At 43.5% G+C, this 17,425-nt stretch overlaps 2 protein-coding genes across 5 annotated transcripts in view; one reads left to right on the forward strand and one right to left on the reverse strand.

The window, feature by feature from the left end:
* The window catches only part of Cep95 (centrosomal protein 95), a 31,826-nt gene extending 18,813 nt beyond the window's left edge, over window positions 1–13,013 (forward strand). For 2 of the 3 annotated variants that reach the window (XM_031352214.1, XM_031352216.1), the window contains 12 exons: window positions 2,175–2,284; window positions 2,638–2,767; window positions 4,482–4,635; window positions 5,630–5,769; window positions 7,158–7,253; window positions 7,968–8,100; window positions 8,847–9,016; window positions 9,114–9,188; window positions 10,455–10,607; window positions 11,942–12,088; window positions 12,345–12,416; window positions 12,685–13,011. In XM_031352214.1, coding sequence (XP_031208074.1) covers window positions 2,175–2,284; window positions 2,638–2,767; window positions 4,482–4,635; window positions 5,630–5,769; window positions 7,158–7,253; window positions 7,968–8,100; window positions 8,847–9,016; window positions 9,114–9,188; window positions 10,455–10,607; window positions 11,942–12,088; window positions 12,345–12,416; window positions 12,685–12,876 — 1,572 coding nt within the window. In that variant the 3' untranslated portion in view covers window positions 12,877–13,011. Of the gene's footprint in view, window positions 1–2,174; window positions 2,285–2,637; window positions 2,768–4,481; window positions 4,636–5,629; window positions 5,770–7,157; window positions 7,254–7,967; window positions 8,101–8,846; window positions 9,017–9,113; window positions 9,189–10,454; window positions 10,608–11,941; window positions 12,089–12,344; window positions 12,417–12,684 lie in introns of all 3 variants that reach the window. The other variant, XM_031352215.1, reaches the window with a different exon arrangement.
* Window positions 13,014–14,297: 1,284 nt separating this feature from the next.
* Smurf2 (SMAD specific E3 ubiquitin protein ligase 2) overlaps window positions 14,298–17,425 on the reverse strand; it is a 112,166-nt gene continuing 109,038 nt past the window's right edge. For both annotated transcript variants that reach the window (XM_031352217.1, XM_031352219.1), the window contains 2 exons: window positions 17,303–17,378; window positions 14,298–17,047 (listed from right to left, as the gene is read on the reverse strand). In XM_031352217.1, the coding sequence (XP_031208077.1) occupies window positions 16,948–17,047; window positions 17,303–17,378 (176 nt within the window). In that variant the 3' untranslated portion in view covers window positions 14,298–16,947. The remainder of the gene's footprint in view (window positions 17,048–17,302; window positions 17,379–17,425) is intronic.

The following is a 17,425-nucleotide window of genomic DNA, read 5'->3' on the forward strand; positions in this document are numbered from 1 at the left end:
TTTTTTTTTTTTTTCCGGACAAGGTCTTCATGTATGTGTAGTCCTGGCCAGTCAGCCAGGAACTTGTAGACTAAGCTGGCCTTCAACTCATAGAGATCTGCCTGCCTCAGCCTCTCCAGTGCTGGGAATAATGGTGCATCATACTTAAAATTTACCTCAGTAGGCTAGACATGTATCTTACTTGGTAGAATGCCCACGTAGAATACCCAAATCTCCAACATTTCTTAAACCCAATCCTCAGGGTGCAGAGGCAAGATTAGAAATCTGCATTTATCCTTAGCTATAAGAAACCCTGTCTTTAAAAACAAGTTGGGTGTTCGAGGCCAGTCTGGTCTACAGAGTGAGTTCCAGGACAGCCAGGGCTACACAGAGAAACCCTGTCTCGAAAACAAAACAAAACAAAACAAAAAACCCAGTTGGGGCTGGAGAGATGGGTCAGTGGTTAAGAGCACTAGCTCCTTTTCCAGATTTGATTCCCAGTACCCATGTAGCAGCTCACAGCTTCCAGTAACGTAAGTCACAGGGGATCAGACACCCTCTTCTCTGTAGAGACACATGTGTTGCATAGTCATACACACTGGCAGAGCACCCATATACACAAAATAATAAACAAGTAAAAATAATAAACTAAATAACTAACTTATTTTGATTTTTCAAGACAGGGTTTCTCTGTGTAGCCCTGGCTGTCCTGGAACTCACTCTCTAGACCAGGCTGGCCTCAAACTCAGAGATCCACCTGCCTCTGCCTCCCAAGTGCTGGGATTAAGAGTGTGCACCACTACTGCCCAGCAATAAAATACTTTTTAAATTAAAAGAAAAAAAGTTGAGCTCTGTATCTCCCTTTCTGCCATCATCCTAGGTGGACAGGGAGGCAGGCATGAGGGAGGCAGGCATGAGGGAGGCAGGCATGAGGGAGGCAGGCATGAGGAAGGCAGGCATGAGGGAGGCAGGCATGAGGGAGGCAGGCATGAGGGAGGCAGGCATGAGGGAGGCAGGCAGAGGGAGGCAGGCATGAGGAAGACTGGAGCAGCACAGACAGGATGTTCAGTTTCTGCCAAGCACAGTTCTGGGTGCTCTGTAGGCAAGAGACTCCTTCCGCCAGTCACTCCCAAGGGAGAGCTAATCTAGACAAGTTAATGCCTTGTTTGAGGCTGTACTGAAATTGCAGAACCAGAATTTAAACTCAATATAAATGTCTGGCCCGAGCTGTATTCCTAATTAAATAGTTAAAAATTATAAAGAAAAGAACAATCACATATTCTCATTGTTTTGCATAAAGCACTTAATATCTTGGCCTATTTGAAAAAAATTTTATTTTCATATTGTCATCTTGTCCCTAAACTTTCTGGAAAAACCAGGCATGTAGGTGCTACGGTAGAGCTATAATGATCTCATTATGAAGAAATGCAAATCATTGTGCCAGGGGTGGGGTCACACACCTTTGATCACAGTATTCAGGGCATATAAACAAGCAGGTCTGTGAGTTTAAAACCACAATGGTTTTAAACTCCATAGTGAGCTCTAGGACAGTCAGGGCTACACAAAGAAACAGTGAGAGCCTGGCTCAAGAAAAGGGAGGGAGAGGCAACAATGCAGGAAGTACAAGGAGAGATAGCCCTGTGTGCTCATCCGTCCACACTGTGCTTCTGCTCAGGAGGAGGAAGGGTGGGGCTGGGAGAACTTGGCGTTGTCAGAGTCTTGGGGTTGGTGGGATGCATCCTGAGGGTCTGGTAACATGCTGCCTCTTCCCTTGGGTGATAGTGAATAGGAGACACAGGTTTCACTTTCAAAAGGTTTTCACAAACTGGGAGTATAAAGCCTGGGTATGGTAACAAGCACCCCTATCCCAGTGCTTGGAGACAGGGACAGAGGGGTCTGTACTGGGCCAGCCTGGACTACCTAGTGAGTTCCAGACCAGCTGTGACACTCACTCTACAGAGGAAAAAAAAAACAAAGTATTTTCTAGGTAGGTCCCTGTAAAGTTAAGAAATAAGCTATTAAAAATGTTAAGCCTCTCTGTTCCAGGGCGCTTCGTCCCAGAGTGTTTCCGGACAGTTTCTGTTGGCTTCTTGGGGCTGGATACTGAACTCAGGCCCCCATGAGGCGTGGCAAGCACTTTGCTGTCTGAGCCATCTCCTTGTTTCTCAAGCAACTGTTTTTTTCTGTTTGAATAGGAGCCGGATGATGTTTTCTTAACTTCTGCCTTATTTAAAGATGATGATCAGGAAACATGTCTACCTCTGACTGAAGGCTCCAGGACAAGGAAGCCTTCTAAAGGAGAAAGGTAATGTCTCTGTGGGCTTCAGCACTTACCATCTGCCTGTCGTAAAGGTAATGTCGCTGTGGACTTTAGCGCTTACCGCATGTCTGTCGTAAAGGGATCTCAAAAGTGAGATCACTTATGGTAAATGTGCTTGCTGCCCATGCCAGGTGACCTGACATGGATTCTTGGAACCCATGTAAAGGTAATTTGTGTCAAGTCACTCCTAATAATAACTTTTTTTAAAGTAAATAGTACCAAAAAATTTTAGCTTTTGGAACCACAGTGAAATATTTGTTAACATGTTAATTATAGTCATTTTCAAATGAGTAGTATAGATTTGGCAAGTTAATTGCCATGTGACCACTTTATTCTAGAGATGAAGACAGAGCTGGGATCCACTCAGAGTACCCACCTTTCCCTCAGAAGGCCAGGGAGCGGTTAACGGAACAAGAACTGCAGGCTGTGTCAGAGAAGCTCTCTCAGCGCCTCTCTGAACTAGACTGGGCAAGTCTTGTCTTTTCATCTTGGTTGAGATTTCTGTGGTTAGACTTTCAGTGGAAGGCTCTGCTCTCCCAGCAGAACACCCAGGCCTAGGTGTTGGGAGAGGACTTGTCTTCTGGGCTCTGTTAAAAAGCTCCATAAGTCGGCTTGGTGCTAGTAGAGCATGCTTTTTAATCCTAGTACTTGGGAGGCAGCTAGATCTCTTGAATTCGAGGCAAGCCTGGTCTTCAGATTGAGTTTCAAGGGGGGCTGGAGAGGTGGCTTAGCAGTTAAGAGCACTGACTGCTCTTCCAGAGGTCCCAAATTCAATTCCCGGCAACCACATGGTGGCTCACAACCATCTGTAATGGGATCTAGTGCTCACTTCTGGTGTACTCATATACATAAAAATAAATAAATAAATCTGTAAAAAATAAAAACAAAAACTGACAACAGGGGTGGTAGCCCATGCCTTTAATCCCAGCCCTTGGGAAAAGGCAGGCAGATCTCTGAGTTTAAGGCCAGCCTAGTCTATAGAGCAAGTTCCAGGAGCTACACAGTTACACTGTCTCAAAAAAACAAAAATAAAAATAAAAGTAATGAGGAAAGCTTGAGTTCCAGGACAGCCTTGGCTACATAGAGCAATCCTGTCTCAAAACCAAAAAAAGTTCAACAAATCAAGCAGGAAAGACATAAACAATGGAACTGCCTCCTTATAACCAAATGTGGCATAGAGTTATCTAAGTTTTATCAAGTCCTGATAGAATCCCTAAATGTAATTATATTAAAATAATTTATTTTTAGTACATCTATACACCTTTGTTACCAAAGACTGATGTGGTATTAAATGGAATAGTGGGGTAACCACCTTGAATGATTACATGAAATCTGTGTGATTTTTCTGTAAAATTTATTGAAGTTGAGTGTCTATAACTTGCTTAAAAAAAAAACAAATAAATAGCCAGGCGGTGGTGGCACACACCTTTAATCCCAGCACTTGGGAGGCAGAGGCAGGCGGATCTCTGAGTTCGAGGCCAGCCTGGTCTACAGAGTGAGTTCCAAAATAAATAAAACAAACAAACAAACAAATAAAAAATAAAAATGAGGCCTGAGCCTCATTTGGTCTAGAGCTTCCTACATGGCCAGGCTGGCCTCGAACCTGCTGTAATTCTGCCTCTGAGATCAAAAGTGTGTCTACCCATGCTTTAGATGTTAAATATAAAGCTGGCTGTCACTGCCTCTCCTCCCAGCACTAAGGATACTAAAGTAGGAAGATCATGAGTTCCAGGCCCTGCTTTGTTAGCACAAAGAACACACACACACTCTCTTTCTCTCTCTCTCTCTCTCTCTCTCTCTCTCTCAAGATTTATTTATATTTAATGTATATGAGTACACTGTCATTCTCTTCAGACACAGCAGAAGAGAGCATCAGATCCCATTTATGGATGGTTGTGAGCCACCATGTGGTCGCTGGGAATTGAACTCAGGACCTCGGGAAGAGCAGTCAGTGCTCTTAACCAGTGAGCCATCTCTCCAGCTCCCGAAATCCTATCTCAAATCAAATACATAAAGTAAATGAAGTCAAGCTGTAGATGTGTAAGATACATGTTTAAGTCTCTACAAGCTTGGTGTTGGTGACTGTCAACCAAAGATGACTTTAATAAGGCCTGCTCACCACTACTGTGCACTGGACTGCCTGTTGAAGTAAAGGACAGATAGTGAAAGAATTTCTCAATAGATGTTAAAAACTGCCCTGGGTGATCGAAGAACGGACGAGACTGATGATAAAGATGATGCTGCTGGAGATGAAGAGGTGCACAGTGGGAATGAGGAGATGCTATCGCAGCACAGTGACAGCGTCATGGAGTATGGACGAAAGAAGCCTAGGCCAGGTACAAACCCAAAGAAGCCTAAAATGAGGCATTCATGATAACTTTTCAAGTAGTTCCATGTGTTAAGTTTCATTCTATATAAGGATAAAAAGTGATAGCAAACTCAAGTTAGTATTGTTTCTTACTGGTGTCTCTGTATGTCACAGCTTATATTACTTGTCTAAATATGCATTATTGTTTCCTCTTTAAAATTTATGCTAACACTATATATATTCTGTAACTTTAATCTATTAACCTTATTTAGGAAATGTTCGTTGATATTTAAAGATCCTGCTGAATCCACAGTGTGCCCCATTAGCATAACATGAGTATTACTGCCCATTAGAGAGGACTCAGTGTTTAGCCATGTTACCTTTTACTGTAAGCAAGCTGCTATGAATGCATTTACATTTCCTCCATGGACCTAGACAGGTAAACAACAAAGTCCGCCACTTACTTGTCTCAGCCACAGGCACTTACTTCCCATAGAACTTTATACACAGACACCTTCCACAGCCTGCATTCAACACAAAGTTGAAAGTTGAATATGCGATGCCTGTGCACTTAACAGTACACATTTCGTGTGTGTGTGTGTGTATCTGAGTGTGTGTGTGTGTATCTGAGTGTGTGTGCGTGTAGGTTTGTTCATATGAGCGTGCATTTGTGTTTGTGAACATGTATGTGGAGGCCCGAGGCCAGCATCAGGTTTCTTCCTCACATGCTCGCCATGTTATGCTTTGAGCCAGGCTTTCCTGACTGAGCCAGGAACCTGTAGATACAGCAAGGGTGGCTGAGCACCGGCTTCTTACATGGGTGCTGGGGATCTAAACTCATGTGTAAATAGCAAGCACCTAGCCTTCCCCACCCTAACAGTCTGTGAGCTTGGTATGACTAAGCACACAACTGTATGTTAGGAAAGAATACACTTAGCACATTAGCTTGTCATTCCCTTAAAAAAAAATATTTAATCGTTTCAAGCTAGGAACTAATGGTGAATGACTGTTCTGTGTTGCAGGATTTTCTACGCGCAGAAAGGCACCATACAGGTCCCATTCATTGTCGCCATCTTCAGTGAACAAACACAGACAATTAGAGAAAGAGAGAAAAAGGCAGCAGAAATCTAAAGGGACAGACTCATGCCATTTCCAAGCAAAGGTACACCCCCATTCCTTGACTATTACTCATCACTCACAGGCCGCTCCCTCAGCAGGGTTATTACAGTGAACACACACACCACTGACCAAAGGTGTAAAGTGCATTCACTGTGCCTGAATTGAATGGGTGGCAGAGGGCTATATAATATGGTGTACATTCTCACGAGAGATATGGTCATGAAATCATCAAGAAAATAACCTGCTTAGTGTTCAGTGGATGAAGGAAAAGAAGTCAGTGTGGCCTGCTCTTTTCAGGTAGAAGTCAGAGGTAAAGGGAATCAGGAAAGATACAATGGGATGAGACACTTATTCATTAGAGGAGGTGGCCGGGAGCTCAGCTTTTAAGAGCATTTGCTGCTCTTCCAGAGGACTCAGATATGATTACCAGCACCCATACGGTGGCTCACAACTGTCTAACTGCAGTTCCGGTGGGTCCAACACCCTCTTCTGGCCTTCACAGGCACCAGGCAGGCAGACACACAGTGCACAGGCATACATGCAGGCAAGACACCTGGCATCATTACCAGGGAAGATGTATTAGAGAACAGATTTTAAAATGTATAAATTTAGAACACTTATTTGTTTGCTGTAGTTGTGGGGTTTTTTGTTTTGTTTTGTTTTTTATTTGGTTTGGTTTTTTTGAGACAGGGTTTTTCTCTGTGGCCCTGTCCTTGAACTTGATTGTAAACCAGGCTGGCCCTGATCTCAGAGATCCACCTGCCTCTGCCTCCTGAGTGCTGGGCTTAAAGGCAAGAGCCACTACTGCCTGGCATGGTGAGTTTTTATGTCATAATTAAATTGGTGAAAACTAGAGTTAATTCAGAGGACATAAAATAGTTATATCTCAGGGGTTAGGAGATAGGCAAGTGCTTGCCGTGCAAGCATGAGGCCTGGAGTCTGACTCCTGTGGGGAGAGACTGATGAGTACCCGAGATCCTCTATCAGACTGCAGTGGGGAGAGACTGTGAGCACACGAGATCTTGTATCAGACTGCAGTGGGGAGAGACTGTGAGCACATGAGATCCTCTATCAGACTGCAGTGGGGAGAGACCGTGAGCACATGAGATCCTCTATCAGACTGCAGTGGGGAGAGACTGTGAGCACATGAGATCCTCTATCAGACTGCAGTGGGGAGAGACTGATGAGCATACCCCAACTCAGACAGTCATACTCAGCAGGTAACTTCTATCCAGAGGAGTATCATTATAAAACCTGTGAAAATAGTAAGAAGAAAAACCACTGCCTCCAGCTTCATTTATGTACTGATTATGGGTCTGTTAGCACAGTGTGAAAGGAACTTAGGAAAATGTGAATGAACTTGGTACTTTTAGACTGGGAATCCAGATGAATATTCCTAACAGCTGTGTTATATGACCTTATTCTTTCTAGGCATTGACTGAAGCATTTGAACGGGAACTAAGAAAACATAAAGTTCAAGAGAACGTTGGACTTCGAGGGATAAGGGAGGAGGAGGAAGAGGAAACAGTGGGTAAAAGTCTCCACCTGCAATGAGTGCCACAGCGTGAGAAGGATAATCATTGGCTCTTAGGAGAAGGCAGGGCTTGATTTCATGATACAGGAGGACTAAAGTTTAAGGCCTAAACTTTGGCCTTAAAGGTTCTTGCATACTGGTTTGTAAAGAATTAAAATATTTAGTTGACAAAGAGGAGGCAGGATCCCAAGAATTGTGTACCTGACTGTAAGAAACCTAAGTCCTCACTTTCTGAGCCTCCAAAGATGGTTCCCAGGTGGGTGTGGTGGTGCACGCCCTTAATCCCAGCACTTGGGCGGCAGAAGCCAGAGGACATCCGTGGTTTGAGTCCAGCCTGGTCTATATATTGAGACTCAGGATAACCAGGACTAGATAGACCTTGTCTCAAATAAACAAAATGCTGATGCTCCAATGAAAGCAGGACAGAAGTAGAGGAGGTATAAATGCATACTTTGAATTGCTTGAGGTTTTCTTAATAGACTTAGAAAAGGTTGTAAAGAAACCAGCACATAAAAACTTCAATAGCAGTTGTATTTAGGGTATGGGACTATGGTTACGAAAGCTAAGAAAGGCTGGTTTGTTGGGGGAGAGAAAACCAAGATTAAGAAGGTGGTTGGTAGTCAGCTGTTGTGTCAGTGTGTTGTCTGAGATGATTGTATAAGTTTGTAGACCCTTTCTTTCCTCTGTCCTTTTCATCTGCCTCTAAGGAAAAGTCATACAGAGAAGCCTTTCCTAAAGGAACTTCGAAACGGAGTCAGGTCCAGAAGATTTACTCCAGAAAAACTGCAGCTCCAAGTCCAAAAGGTGGTGGTCGCCTGAAGTCAAGCAAGGCATCTCCGAGTAAGAGTCTCCCATGTCCTTGATGCCAGCAGGCAGCCTCTGTGCACAAAGGTCACACTCCAGAGGCTGCTGGAAACAGACATCCACCAGTTAGCTGCAAGAAGGCCCTTCTTGTGTTCCTGCCATAGGGCTGGATTTCTGTAATCAGATCCAGACTCTTAAATCAGGCACCTCATAGTCCTCTGTGGACACCAAAAGAATTGCCAGGGCTCTGCTGCTCCTACAGAACCCTCTCTCCACGCATTCTAGTTACCTTTTGTTGTTGTTGTTGATTGTTCCATTTGTTTTTGGAAAGCTGGTAGAAGGCAGGGGATGCTCCAAGCAAGCAGATGGCCTGCTTAGCCCCTGTGTGGTGACAGTTGGTTCTCCTGAGGTAGAGCGAGCCTCGGTGCAAGGAAACAAGGTCAGGTGAAAAGCCAGGCTTCCCACTATGTCCCATCAGGGAGGGACTGTTCTCTCCTAACCATATGCCTGCAAGCAAGCTGAGGTGGCTTCTGTTTTCATACACAGGAAGCACCTGCCTCCAGGCCCTGAGGCTAAGGAGTGTAGATGGACTCCTCAGGACTACAGCCAGAACATTTCAGCTTTCACCCTCAGTAATAGGAATGCAAAAGTAGCAAGTACATTCCAGATGGTTCTTTTTGGGACCAGCACCACAGTCCTGAAATTAGCTTAGTAGGCAGGTGGGGATAAAAATTCTTTTAGATGGTTGGTCAGATTAACAGCATCTCTCATTTCCCTCACAGTGAAAGTAAGTGAACACAGTCTGCTGCCCCTGATGCTGGAACAGTTTCCATTTCTCTATGTTTCTGACCCAACACTGACCAAAATGTGGAAGCAGCAGATGGCACAGGTCGAACAGCTCAAAAGGGAAGCACAGAGAGAGAACCGGTCCAAGAAGAAACTCCAGGACGAAGTAAGCTCCTGCCCACGCATAAGTGTGTATGTACACACAGCGAGGGCTTGTCCTTCAACAGTGTGATTAACCTCTTTGCTTTGTGTTCTCCTTAAAGATAGAAGAAGCCCTGAGAAGGCATGACCTCCTTACTGCTCTTGTCAAGAAAGAATATGACCATAACAAGAGACTGGTATGCCAAGAAAAAACTGAGTAGTGCCGTTTTCTTTATTGGTACCAGCAGACTCTTGTTACACTTGCCTGTGGGAGTGAGTGGGTATCTCGGGCCTTAACTCAGAACGATGGGAAAAATAGATCCCACGCTGTACCAACACAAACCTGAAAACACACCCAGCAGTTGGCTGCGAAATTACCCGTGCCACATGGCTGGTTTTTCACTTCTTCATAGTAGCACATTAGGGATGGCATTTTCTCAGATGCGGACTTAGGCTTTCAGATGGCTTTCTTCTTGACGAGCAAGAGGCCGAGTTGAAATTTTATCCCATTTCTGTCTCTACCTCCACAGCCCATGTGCTTAGAATCGTAGCTTAGTGCTGTCGTCTCCGATCCCAGGTAGAGAGCCAGTTTTGTTATAATTTGGATTGGAAATCATACTTATCATGCCTAGTTAATATAGTGATGGGAAATATAGGCAGAAATCAGCCTGCCAAAGATATTTAAAAATCCTTAGTTGGGAGTAGAGCTAAGTATGGATTTTTTTTTTAATAGTATAGAAAAGAGTATAGAAAATAGTATAGAAAAGAGTATAGAAAATAGTATAGAAAATAGTATAGAAAAGAGGGCATGAGGAGGAGAGTTAAGAGGATAGCAGAGGTAGAGAAAGGCAGAGAGAATGAGAGAGTAGAGAAGTAGAGGATGGCCATGACCATGTGGAGAGAGGGGGGGAAGGGAATGGGGAGAGGGAGGGAATAGGCAAGGGAGAGAAGAAATATTAATCTTTTTGTTGTTGTTTTTGAGACAGGGTTTCTCTGTGTAGCCCTGGCTGTCCTGGAACCCACTCTAGACCAGGCTAGGCTGGCCTCGAACTCAGAAATCTGCCTGCCTCTGCCTCCCAAGTGCTGGGATTAAAGGCGTGCGCCACCACTGCCTGGCTGGAAATATTAATCTTAAATAGTTTCTAAAAAGTTTCATCTTCAAACTTGCCTGGTCACTGAGTCAAGGACATCTGACCCGATGGACGGGATATGGAACCTGTGGCTCATTAGTACTCAGTCATTAGTGCTCAGGGCCCACGTGCTCTGCACAGTGGGACACAGTGGACCTTCAGTCCCACTGCTACACAGAGTCTGGTGATGGAGCTGCAAAGGCCAAAGAACCTGTGTGGGCCACAGTCTTTCCTGTGTGCCCAGCTTATAGCCAGAAGGCATCATTCATGGTGGGGACCTGAGGGGATGAGAATGAATGTTCAAGCTGGCCTTCTTCTTCCCCCCTTGTCTAGCAAGACTTCAAGGACCGAATTCACAGACAAAGGTTAACCCAATCAAAGATAAAAGAAAATCGTCATCAAAGTGTTCGTGCCCGAAAATATTATGATGATTACAGAGTTCAGTTACGTGCAAAAATGATGAAGATGAGAACCAGGGAAGAAACGGTATGTGTACCTTTCCATCTGTCTAGCTCTGCTAAGAGGAACTTGTGTTTTGTAACAGTTTCTTTGTCTACAAATCTTACCTCAATTTGGATCCAAGTCCAAATCCAAGTCCCACATACAGTCAAGGACTTGTGTGGATTCCTGTCTACTTTGTCTTCATGGTCCCCCTCCTAACATGCAGGCGTAATTTCCTCGATCTCCTACACATGCTCTGCCGTACAGCTGCTCTAAGGGTTTGAGAGCACACTGCAGACAAGAGAAATTAAGGTATACTTGCGTGATGCAGGAGGACATGGAAGGAATTACCATGCTGTGAGCTGTTCCCACATGATACACTGATTGTCCTAGCCTAATCAAAGTTTGAGGACCCCCAAATTACTGATAAATTTTGTCTCTATTGTAAAACTTGATCATAGTTAAACTGGATTAAATAAAACCAAAGTATTCTTGAGGAAGATACTTCTGTGGCTTTGGGAGGTTAAGTAACTTGACTATGATAACCCAGCAACAAATACGTGCTGTCAGCAGTAGTCATTTATCCAGAATTCCACCTTATGAAGGGAAGACAACTGGGCATGTCCAAATCTCTACAACAGTTGTTTTATGGTGACTGCCCAAATGCTGACCCTCATCTTCAACTGAGTACTTAGTGGGTACAGAAACATTTGTTTCCACCTTGTATTATGTACATGGCTGCTTCAGAAGTCTTCCCTGAAGGCTGTAGAGAGCATTGGTGCGAGAGGGTGCTGAGCACCAGTCATCAGGAGGAGGATACAAATGGAAATCCCAGCAGACACCACTCACACCCAGAGGGTGGCTAAAACATAGAGAACTCTTGAGGCCGTGGACAAGGTGGAACTCATGCAGGGCTGGTGGGCTTTTAGGGGGGTGTGATTACTTTTGTAAATTTGGCAGTACTTCAGAAGGTTACGGGAATGCTGGGTAGGGTTAATATTTATGGATTGGGTGTGTATTTGTGATGTGTGTGTACCCACATAGCAACCAAAACAGCTAAAAAGGGTCCATGCCTCTCAGTTTAAGATTTTGTGAACCAAATTTATATTCACACAGTAGTGTGACAAAAAGTGACAGCTCTGTCTGTATAGGATCTGACTTTAGAAGCATGTGGGGTTAAAGCCGTGTTCAGAACAGGAAGGACAGCAGTGCTGACGAGCATGGGTTTCAAGTCTGGGATGGTTACACAATTCTGAGTCTACTAAAACCTATTCACAATGCATGTATAGTTTAAGAGTTAATTTTATGTATGTGAATAATGAGGAAAGCTGTTCTTTTGAAAAGCCTTTGTGAAATGTAGTGTAATTTATAACCAACAGATCTTTAAGAAACTGTTTGAAGAAGGTTTACAAATTCAGAAACAAAGGCTACAAGACCTAAGAAACTACACCAAAGAGAAACGCAACGAAGAAAAGAGACAGCACCAGAATGAGCTGGACTCGATGGAAAACTACTATAAGGACCAGGTGGGCTTGCTGCTGCGGCCATCAGTGTGCTTGATCCCAAGCACCTGTCAGCTTGGCTTAGTTCACTGCTGCTTAATACGCAAATTAGCACAGAGCTTTGAGCACCGGACAGGCTATACTGATTGTTTCTAAGGCAAATTTGAGACAGTACTTAAAACAGTATCCTGTGTGTGTTGCCCTATTTCCATTTTGATTTAAGATGGAGTATAAGAATAACTCATTGTGATGGAAGACTTGGTTTTTTTCTTCCCCACAGTTTTCATTGCTGGCAGAAGCCATCTCACAGGAACGTCAGGAACTCAAAGCAAGACAGAAATTCCAGGCTCAGGTAATAATGAACAGGACAGGAATTAGGAATTATTCCTAAAAGGAAATAGGAAATGTTATTGGAACTTCAAAAGAATGGAGAGAATACAAAAAGAATCCACCTTTGCTCCCAAGTACCTAATGGGCTCTGATGTTACCAGCTGTGGTCTTGGAAGGGAGCCAATAAATTACTAAACTCTCTGGAGGAGCCTGGGAGGAGCAGGCAAATGGGGGCTAGGGGTGAGAATAGAGGGGCCCGGATAAGAGTTACAGACTAAGTTCTCTTTCAGACGTTACATAAGGTGAAGAAGGAGCTGAGAGCTAAAATGGAGAAGGAAATTCAGCAACTGCAGCACATGATAACGCAAAACGACGACGATGCTTTCTTCCGGGAACTAGAAGCTGAGCGCTTCAAAGCTCGGCTGCAGATGGCTTCCTTCCAGTACAGTAAAAATCCTTTTCCAAGAGGCCAAACTTCATAGGTGAGGCTTGTAGACTCCTTAATATGAACAGAGCTAGACCTGAGCCAGGAAACAGTCTAAACCAGAACATGCCTTATTTATGTATTCATGTTAAAACTTTGAATTTTTTTAAATAAAAACTTTTTCTTATAAGCTTACAGCTTTTGAATTTATAACCTAAAACCTGAGAAAAGTGAATAAAGGCACTTGGCTATGCTACAGCAGTTAGCAAGTCCTGCCAGCCCACTTGTGTTGATAGAGGTCAATAAAATTTATTGACTGCATATGAGCTCTAGGACCAAGAACAGTATCTAACAGGCTACTGCTTTGGAGTTCAGGAGCTGTGTAGCTTTAAGTCCTCATCTGCCATGGGGAGCTGACTTCCATTTCCCTAGCCTTACCTACTTCCTGATCAGAAGAGGTCATCTCTATGTAGGATAGCCAGCTTCTTACTAGTCGACTAGAGTCAACTCTACAGAGGCTGGTGGTAAACTGAATGAAGCAGCGCATGCCTTTATCCTAGCATCACCGAAAGCCGCCCACCAGCTCAGCATAGCCTACTGGGAAACTACAGAACTTGAAAACAGGCAAGAAAAGTTTTGTTCTCAGGCCTCTAGCTTGAGACAGGCTCCTGAGTGCTAGGATTACAGGCTTGCACCACCATACCTGTCAAGTAACTGTAACTAAACAGGCCAGTTTAGAGTATTCACATAAAGGGTAATAACCCTCTGGTGTAATTATTTCCATCTATCCTGTAACTAGTCTCTTGACTTCATGTTATTCCTGCTATGATTATGTGGGTAAAAAAACCCAAACTTTGGAACATGTTTACCTGTTGTTATAAATAACAGAGGCAAACTACTGGTTACCACAAAGCAGAACTACTTCCAAACAAAGTCAAATCAAAGTGGTTTGAGTTATATACTATTAAATACCAGAGATCTTTAATGTACTGTAACTTTGTTTTGGATAAAGCCAGTAAACATAGCCATGTGAAGCAGAATGTCCACCTACTGGGGAGACCCGATCAAACATTTCTTCACCTCAGGACATTGGCAACAAACAATTCCACCCAAATCTAACCTGATGAGACAGTGCGGCTGTTGACAGGCGCATGCTACTGAAAAGCCCTCCAGATAAGTGTTGACAGGGGAGCAGTATCACTGGAGTGCAGCTCCCTGAAAACGTCTCTGTGCCAGACTGCATGAACATGCCGTGGGTGGAGGGGTTTGTGGGCCTCCCCAGTCCTGGGAGCGTCCCTCGTCCCTCTAGGAAAGAACTGGAGGAAGTAGCTCCGTAACACTGTCTAGACCTGTCACTCCCTGCTGTTGCTCTGTTCCCAGCTCTTTATTCTGTTGCAGCACTCTTTCCAACTCAAGGCTATCCCCGCTGTCACCTGTGAAAAGCCAAACATGGTTTTCAAAACAAGTAAAAACTCAATATTCTTCAAAACCTCGCTGCTGTGACAGTGCAAACAGCATTCATTTTATTGCTCAACTTCGGCATGGGCACAGACATACGTACATAGTTAATTTTTAAAAACCATTTATACAGATGTTATTGATAAAGCTCATGTAACAAATGAGTAAAATTACAAAGAATATCAAGGCTAAAACATTCTGTAATAAATACAATGGAAACGATAAAACTTTGTTTTTAAAGTCAGTTTAGAGAAAAGGAAGAATATTACATAAAGTGAACTAATTACACCTACAATAAGCAACTCAGCATTTGGTACATCATCACCCTAGTGTGAGGACACTGACCACCACACTGGCCCCGACAGGAAGCTGCAGCTGAAGGAAGGGCATGACCCCGTGCTGCTGACCCTGCAGCCCTGTGCTGCTGACCCTGCAGGCACTGAAGTGTCTCACACCCATCAGTGCAATCTCTCCAATGCACGGCAAATTCAGAGCAGATTTAGTGTTGTCAAGGAAAGCAAATTATAATGGATTTAGGAAAAGAGAAATTTGTGCTCTGGCATGTAAAAGTAGGTGGGGTGGGGGGAGCACTGTAAAACACAGAGCAACAAACTGCAAAACAAAATGTACAGGATAGGCAGCACTACTTTAAAACTTTGTGCCAGGAAACAGTGGCCTCTTACTGCATGTGAGCACAAGGTAACCTTTGATCAGAACTAAGCTTTCCTGATGGAACAGAGCAACTGGAGGAAGGATACGTGGGAACAGGTTAAGTATTCACATTAAACACAAGGCAAGTCCAGGTTCTGTGACACTGGGGACTTTTGTTTGCTTAGCACCTATTTGGAAGTAATCAGGTAATGTAATTTTGAAACTGAAATCTAAATCATGTTTTCGGATGTCATGTGCTATTGAAGACTGTTACATAGGGCAATTTCCTTTAAAGTTCTGTCAAGTCACTGTAATAAAGTTAAAGGCACTCAAAAAGTGGTGGGATTTGCCTGCGTTGCACTGCATGGAAAACCTCTGAAAGCAGCACCTCCTTCTCATGGCATCCCTGTCAGTTCTGGTCCTTGCCCCTGAGACAGGGTCTGAGGTAGCCTCAGACCCACTGTGTAGGTGAGGCTGGCCCTGACATGCTGATCCTTCTGCCCCTGCCTCTCCAATGATAGGATTATGGGTGTCAGCCACCAGGCTGAGTTACACTTTCTGTCAAGTGTTCCTCATGACCTTGTGCCAAGCTCAGCAAAATTGCTATTCTTATTTAACATCAGTGTTTAAAAATAATAGTGCATTGTTCTGCTGGTTGAATTTTAAAACCCAATGTGATTTTTATGATGGTTGCAACCCTTCACCCCAGAGTTTTTGTTACCTTCTAGATCATAGCATGAGCCACACCTTGAAAGCGTAACCTCAATACCTGAAGTCAGCCTGTGGCAGCCTGGCCTCCACTCCCTAACTTCTAAAGAACCCTTCAGTTTTAGAGTAAATCGTACGATTGACTTAGAATCACTCTTATTTGAGGCAAGATCTGTTATGTATCTCAGGCTGGCCTCAAACTTGAACTGCCCACCCTGCCTTAGCTTCGCAGTAGCAGGGATCACAGGTGTGGTCAGCACAGCTGATTTCACTCACGGATGACATTCCTGGTCCACCATGCCCACTACCACCTCCAGTTCAACCGATGAGGTAAAAGCAGGGCTCTCTAAGCTTGCTAAACAATCTTTAGAGCAAAAATTTTCCTTTTAGAAACTTAATTAAAATATAAGTTAGATGTACTTACTAGAGACTTTGGTTTATAGAAATAGCATATAAAAGACAAGCTGACCCAGCAAAGAATGAAAATCCATCCCATCACTTATTAAGAAGCTATAAAAATGCAGTATTTCAATTTAAGATGAAAGTAAATCCAAAATACCTGATCTTCTTGATTCAAGAACATGAGGTTTTTGTTTGTTTGTTTTATGTTTTAAAGTCATCTTAAAAACAGGGAGGGTAGCAAATAAACTCAGTTTAAATGGCTGCATTAAGAATTTCCAAGAAAGTCACACTTGAAAAATATAAAAACCCACTTAAGCTACAGTGACCCACATAATGCAAAATATAACACTCTGCTATAGAAAAACACAACTAAACATGTAAATGGCTTAATTTCATAAAGGTAATGATCCCTTTAGCCAATTGTTTACAAAGGTGGAACAATCCAAAATAACTTTATTTAGTTTCTTACAAAGAGCAAGTATAGGAGCTGTTGAAAAATCATGTATTCAATCAAAATGAAATGTGACTTGTACCGACTGCTGGAGTTGTCTTGCTGTGCAGGAGAGACACGAGTCTGAGAAGCAATTTGGAGAGATAACCTTGTATAAAAATAGTAGTAGTCTTTTAAGTGTAGAATACTGCCTAACTCTGGAGACGCAGGGGGTCAGCATTCTTTAGGTTCAAGGTATTAATTTTTAAATAGCAGCTGAGTGTGTCCTCATGGCAAAGCATAAAGACCTTTATTTTTCCTTGAAAAGGAATTTCAAAGTTGTCCTTTCCCCTCCCAATGTCCTAGAATCTAAGGAGCAGGGGAGGGGCTGTCCTGTCTCCCAGCGTTCTCTGAAGTGCTGCTGAAGGAGGCTGTTGGCCAGGGGATAAATAAGAGTTGTACTTAAGTCCTTGGCGCCCATCATTCCACAGCAAAGCCACATGTCTCCTCGATGGCTGTTAGCAGCTTTTCATAGAGCTTCTCATAGCTTTCATAGGGTGGAATGTCTATTCGATTGAAGCTGTGAATAAGCAAATCAGACTCGATCATTTGCTCAGAACAAGTCAACAGGTACAGCAAGCGAGCATTACACAGGCTTTGTGTCATAAGGAAGTTAGAAGCTGGCAGCCCTCTAAAGCAGAGACAACCACCTGGGGTTTGCCTACCGACTTCTGAATAACTTTACTTTCTAAATCACTTAAAAGAAGCACTCACCATTTCTTTTAAACTAAAACCTATCTACAATGACAGAGGAAAAGCTACAAAAATAACTCACCAAGTGTGGGCTTTTGGCAAATTGTTCGTGCTTGCATCAATCTGGTGTATGGTGAAGAGACGTGGGCCTGCAGCACCTGCCAGTGAAAGAATGTGGGTCAGATCACAGCAGGTACACGATTCC

The sequence above is a fragment of the Mastomys coucha genome, unplaced genomic scaffold (assembly GCF_008632895.1).
Source record: "Mastomys coucha isolate ucsf_1 unplaced genomic scaffold, UCSF_Mcou_1 pScaffold5, whole genome shotgun sequence".
Classification (NCBI taxonomy): domain Eukaryota; kingdom Metazoa; phylum Chordata; class Mammalia; order Rodentia; family Muridae; genus Mastomys; species Mastomys coucha.